At 32.5% G+C, this 6,305-nt stretch overlaps 1 protein-coding gene across 1 annotated transcript; it reads left to right on the top strand.

The window, feature by feature from the left end:
• Positions 1-4,001: 4,001 nt before the first annotated feature.
• Positions 4,002-5,839, top strand: LOC107896755 (CBL-interacting serine/threonine-protein kinase 14). Its single transcript, XM_016822020.2, has one exon. The coding sequence runs from the start codon at positions 4,283-4,285 to the stop codon at positions 5,564-5,566; it is 1,284 nt and encodes a 427-aa protein (XP_016677509.1). The 5' UTR covers positions 4,002-4,282; the 3' UTR covers positions 5,567-5,839.
• Positions 5,840-6,305: the final 466 nt, after the last annotated feature.

The following is a 6,305-nucleotide window of genomic DNA, read 5'->3' as shown; positions in this document are numbered from 1 at the left end:
GTACCAAAATAACTGTCTGGACCCAAAATTCAGTTAAAAACTCACCTATTTTGACCTTAAACATTACCAAACCAAAATCATGACTTATGAAACTCAATAATCAAATTCTAAACACCATTCAAACTCGTCTATACACATTCAAATATTATGGACACCAATATGCTCAAAAGTTACTATATCTAAACATGAAATTAGCTTACTTGACAAGCAAGCAACACACAAATTATGCATAATGTTCATATATGAATCATGGCATACCAAACATAACTTGTATACACATCATAAACACACATATATACTTAACTTGAATTACAAACCCAACAATGCCATCTATTCAAAATCATCAAAATAGAATCTAAAAATTATCGTTAACACTAGGTACATGTCAACTCAAAATTTAATATTTAAATGACAATACAAACATTGTTGATTTAAAAATGGAGAGTCGTGGATGTCCATTAAATCTAATTGTCACTTGAGAATGGAAATAAAAAAAATTGCAGCTAAGTAGTAATGCACATACAAATTAAGTAAGTAAGCATGCTATAAATTCATTTATAACCAAATCTGTATTAAAGATCATTATCTCATAACTCATTTCTTTAATGTTTTCTCATGAATTTATGTCTCGTATATTAACATATTGCATTATCAACACATGTTACATTGTACTCAAGCATGTTTTTAAATTAATGAGAAGAAACAAAAATTGGTCAAAGAAAAAACATCGACACATCATAATAAATACAACCATAACTTCTTAAATGGACCAATTTTTTTCCAACAAACCAATCCTTTTACTTTTTCAAATAATAACAATTTCTAAAATGATTTATAATACTACTTAATATAGTTTATTAATTATTAGTTGTAATTGCATTCTCAATAAAAAAAATTCGAATTCAAAAATTTTCGAAAAAATTAATTTCCGTAAAATGAAAATGGAGAAACTTTAGTTACACAACAAAATATAACTAAATATAATAGCCTTAAAAAGTTGCTCTTAAACCACTTTAATAGAATCCTTTCATTTAATTTAGGGTTAATGCACTATTTAAGCTTTAAATTTGATAAGTCCTCTTAAATTGAGCTATAATTTTTTTTGTCAAAATTAAATTTTGAACTTGACAAATATTAGGGTTTGAATTTTTTTTATCCAAGTTAATCCCTAATATGTCCTTAAAAGAAGGTGGACTAAAAAAAGTTCAAACCTCAATGTAAAAACAATTGTGAGGTTGAAAGATTAACTTAGATAAAATAGAGTTTAAACCCCAATGTGAGAACAATTACCTAATTTAGCACTAACTTAATCTTTAAAAAAATCAGCTACTAAGAATCATTGTCAAGTTAAGACATAAAAAATAATTAACCCTTTAATTTATATTTTAGTACGTAAAGTAGTGGCAATAACTAGTTGTCGAAAGTGATGTGTTTCTAAAACTCAATTTGTTTTTCCTTTGGGGGATTCAATTTCATACCTTACCAATAGAAGAGAAATTATATTATATGCTATTGTTGGTGAATATTTCAGATTTCCCAAGGAATTAACTAAAAATATGGGTTAAAATCAGTAAAAGTATCATAAAGTCTCCTATATTAAAAGTTGGATTGCATTTTAGTAATTCTACTAAAAATATGGGCAATTTAGTCCTCGTATGTTAGATCAAAGAGAAAATTGGTCATTTTGTTAAAAATTTCATCCATTTTTATTATTAAAAACGGGTCCCTATATGTCAACATAAGGTACACGTGGCACCATGTGTCATTGTCTAGTTATTCTATCAGCCACACCAGCTTTTAACAGTACAAATGGATGAAAATTTTAACAGAAATTACCAATTTGCTCTTTGATTTAGCGTACATGGACTAATTTGTCTATTTTTTTAGTAAATGGGGCAAATGTAATTTGACTCCTAGTACAGGGGTCTCCGTGGTGTTTTTACCGGTTAAAACCCACTCCATTACTTTTTCATTTATTAATATTCAACACAATAATCATCACCATTCAAATGTATAGGACCCATGTAGGACTTATCTTTTTTTTTGAAAGGAAAATTTCATTAATTCATTCCATGAATGAAACCATACAATTTGGGGAAAAGGAAAAAAAAACAATAAACACCCATTGTTGAAGGACAAGCTCCATCAATAAGACAAAGGCTTCAATCTTAGCATCAATTAAACATTATGACATGTTGACAATCAACTCTGTTACAGCTCAAGCACGACATGTTGACAATCAACTATGTTACAGCTCAAGTACGACATATCTGGAGTGATTGCAATCAGTTAACATCATGAGGAAATTAGCCCTGGATGGTCCCAAACAATAGGCAAAATCAGCAAAAAAGCTAAACATCCACCAAAACTGGAAAGGATAATGACAAAAGCATCCCTAAAATAACTTGCAAAAATAATACTATATGCATAAGCAAGACTAAAACACTTATACTAAATAAGACAAAAACTTCTAAAAAGTGAAGACTTATTAAATAATAGAAAAGAAACAAAAAAAACATATAGTACTTAAGACAACATTGGTCTAAACCGACTCATGCAATCTTTTATTATTCTAAAATACTCCTAGAATATAAACAGATTAAGAAACTGATGAACAACCACCATTCGAATATCTACACCAACTCAATTTCCAAGAGAAACTGTAGGTGGTCATAGAGATTCAGTGAAAATAGACATTGTGTTATCTCTCCAACGCAAATTTTGAAGATAGTGAAGATGTCTACAAAACAAATCTACAAATGGAAAAGAGAAACGACATAGGGAGTGAATGAGGAAAATAAAGAAAGAGAGAGTTGGTAGGAGGAAGAAAAAGGTAGACAGTAACTAGATAGAAAATTGGCACCGTCGATGAGTAAAACAATGAAGAAGAATCAAACGGGTTGAAAAAAGAGAGAGAAAAGTTGAATCAAATGAATATTAGAAGTTATTTATTAAATGTGCGATGATTAAAGAATACAAAATTTCCTTTTTAAAGAAAGTAAAATGATTTGTGTTTTTGGTACCAAAGTAAAATGAAATATATAGGTTGAAACAGTAAATTCTGGTTTTCTCTTTCTGTAGTTAAAATAGAAATTGTCATTCATTAAAATTTTAAGATAATCATGAATTAAAGATTGCGGCTGGTTTGACTGATTCACGTAATTCGTTAATCCCTATGATTTGGTGGTATTACTATATTTTATTGAGTGAATATTTGATACATTTTAACATTTTTTATCTTTTCAACTTTACACAACTTATGACACTTGGGTGGCTGAATTTTGTCCATGGGTTTGCTCTCACACAAGCTTTAAATTTAAAATTATTCATAAATTCCAATTATTTAAATTGTTGAATATTATTAAAGGCTGCTTTTCTATAAAAATGTTTTCAAAAAATAAAATGACAAACTTTAGTCATAAAACAGAAAATTTAATTGGATGATAAAATATAATTTTATTAGAAAATATTTTTTCAAAAATCAAAATTAAAAAATTTTAACTTTTTGCTTTTAGTTTAAAATCAATAATTGATTTAAAAAACCATTTGTTTATCAAATGTAAATAAAGTTTAATTCAATCACAACTGTTTGAAACTCGTGAGTTGATGTGTGATTAATTTGGTAATATTTATGCTACTATACTAATTTTATCAAAATTTATTTATATTATAAAGTAATAAATATTATTTTGATATAAAATATTAAGGTGTAAATGAGGCTAAACGATTTCTTGAAGCCGCGAATATAAAAATATTGACATATGAAAAACTTTAAAATATTAAGATTTTTAATGATCTAAATTTACTATTTCATTCAAAATCATATTTAATTATTATATATATTTTTACCCACGTAATAAATTTCTTTAATTTAATTTTTGAACAAGTATTAATTAAAATTAAAAGTTCAAAGAAACATAAAAATCCACGTGTCCAGTTGAGTGAAAAGACAAAAGTACCCCAATCCACCATCCATAAATAGCTTCAAAAAGCAGTCCTATTCAGTTGTGTTCAAAGCTCTCCCCTGTAACAAAGTTTCAGTTTGAACTTCCCTGCTTCTTTCTCTTCTTTTTTTTTTTTAATCTTTTCTTGTTGGGAAACATTTAATTGTTTGTTTTCCTTGAAAGAGAAGGTTGAACCCAGAAAGGAAAAAACAAAAAAAAAAGGGGAATTGGAGTGAACCCCCTTTTTCTTTTTTGAGTTAAGACTTTTTTTAATACTCTGTTTCATGGGGGTGTTGTTAAGGATTTAACGGACGGTTGGTTCTTTGGGTTTGACAACAATGCCGGAAATGGAAGAGGCGGGCAGTTGCAGCAGCATAACCAGTGAGCTGTCGGATATCACCTTGTTTGGGAAATACGAAATTGGGATGTTACTGGGATGCGGGGCCTTTGCAAAAGTTTACCACGCGCGCAACGTGAGGACAGGGCAGAGCGTGGCCATCAAAGCCGTGAGCAAACAGAAAGTTGTGAAAGGCGGGTTCATGGAGCAGGTCAAGAGAGAGATCGCTATCATGCGGCGGTTGCGCCACCCTAACATCGTCAAGCTCATTGAGGTGTTGGCTACGAAGGCTAAGGTTTATTTCGTCATGGAGTTCGCCAAAGGCGGGGAGTTGTTCACCCGGATTGCCAGGGGACGTTTCAGCGAAGATCTCAGCCGTCGCTATTTCCAGCAGTTGATTTCAACCGTCCGATTTTGTCACTCGAGGGGCGTCTTTCACCGTGATTTGAAACCCGAAAATCTCCTCCTCGACGAAAACTGGAATTTAAAAGTAACCGATTTCGGACTCAGTGCGGTGAAGGAACAGATCCGACCAGACGGCCTCCTCCATACTTTATGCGGAACCCCAGCTTACGTGGCGCCCGAGATTCTGGCAAAGAAAGGATACGACGGTGCCAAAGTGGATGTTTGGTCATGCGGCATCATTTTATATGTCCTCCACGCCGGATATTTGCCGTTCAACGATCCCAATCTGATGGTGATGTACCATAGAATCTATAAAGGAGAATTCCGGTTCCCGAAATGGACGTCCCCTGATCTCCGGCGGTTCATATGTCGGCTTCTCGACCCTAATCCTGAAACAAGGATCACCGTCGATGAAATCATGAACGACCCTTGGTTCAAGAAAGGTTACAAAGAAATCAAATTCCATGGTGAAGATTTTGAATATAAAGAAGAAACCCAGGGCCCGGGCACCAAGTGCTTAAACGCCTTCGATATAATCTCATTTTCTTCCGGTTTCGACCTCTCCGGTTTGTTCGACGCGGCAGAGCTTTCAGTCCGAAGAGAGCGGTTTATATCGGGGGAGAAACCGGAAAGAATAATAGAGAGAATCGAGGAAGAGATCAGAGGAATGGAGAACGTGAAGGTGAAGAAGAGAAGAGAAAATGCGATACTATTAGAAGGACATAATTGTGATTTTGTTCTTGCCGTAGATATTCTTCAGCTAACTGAAAATTTGGTGGTCGTGGAGGTGGGGCGGCGGGAGATTAACGTCGAGCCAAGCGGCGACATTTGGAAAGATAAGTTATGGCCAAAACTTTCCGATTTGGTAAATAGAAATTAAGCAAGGCAAGGTAGGTTTCTAGGTAATTAATAGATGATGAAATTGTAAAGTCTTTACGGTAAGTCAGAAAACCAGCCGGTAAAATGTTCTCGGCGGTTGTAGTATACTATGTACATATACAGCCAGAAAAGCTAAAAACAAGGAAGCAAAACAAAATGTGTATGTTTTGTGTGATATAATAATGTCTTGTGTAAATTGTCCGACAAATCGGAGCAAATCCAATTCACCGACCGGGTTTCCTGTATGATGTTTTTGCCCGGATTTGAACTTTAATTTCAAGTTATTCCTATTATTTCTCCCTTTGCTTTTAGTTCACTTCATTGGGTTCCCCTTTTAAAAAATGAAATTGTCAATTGATAAAATATTTTAATCATATTGTAAAATCAAAATAGAGATTTTAGGCTAAATTATGCTGATTTTTTTATTAGGGTTTTGTTTTTTTAAAATTAAAGAAATAAATTAATTTTAGATATAGAAAAGAAAAGTGCGTTCAGCTGGAAGCATTTTCTCCGACGACTTTTTGAATGTTGGCTAGCAACGATAACAAGGTTTGATTTCCCCAAGATGAGTTTATGAGATAATGATGTTATTCCACATGTGTTTTAAGGTGCGTTATCACATCACTGACCCCTCAAACCTACGTATAAACTTTCATCGTATCACCCTAAAAACCCCAATCTTAAACCCTTAAAAAATAACCCTAAACCTATCAAAATTAAAAATCTTAATTTTTGGAGAG

This window comes from Gossypium hirsutum, chromosome A10 (genome assembly GCF_007990345.1).
Source record: "Gossypium hirsutum isolate 1008001.06 chromosome A10, Gossypium_hirsutum_v2.1, whole genome shotgun sequence".
NCBI lineage: Eukaryota > Viridiplantae > Streptophyta > Magnoliopsida > Malvales > Malvaceae > Gossypium > Gossypium hirsutum.
This window is presented reverse-complemented; position numbering and strand designations above follow the sequence as displayed.

What these genes read in the sequence shown, in the direction of transcription:
- LOC107896755 (XM_016822020.2), top strand. Translation starts at nt 4,283, where the DNA reads ATGCCGGAAATGGAAGAGGCGGGCAGTTGCAGCAGCATAACCAGTGAG.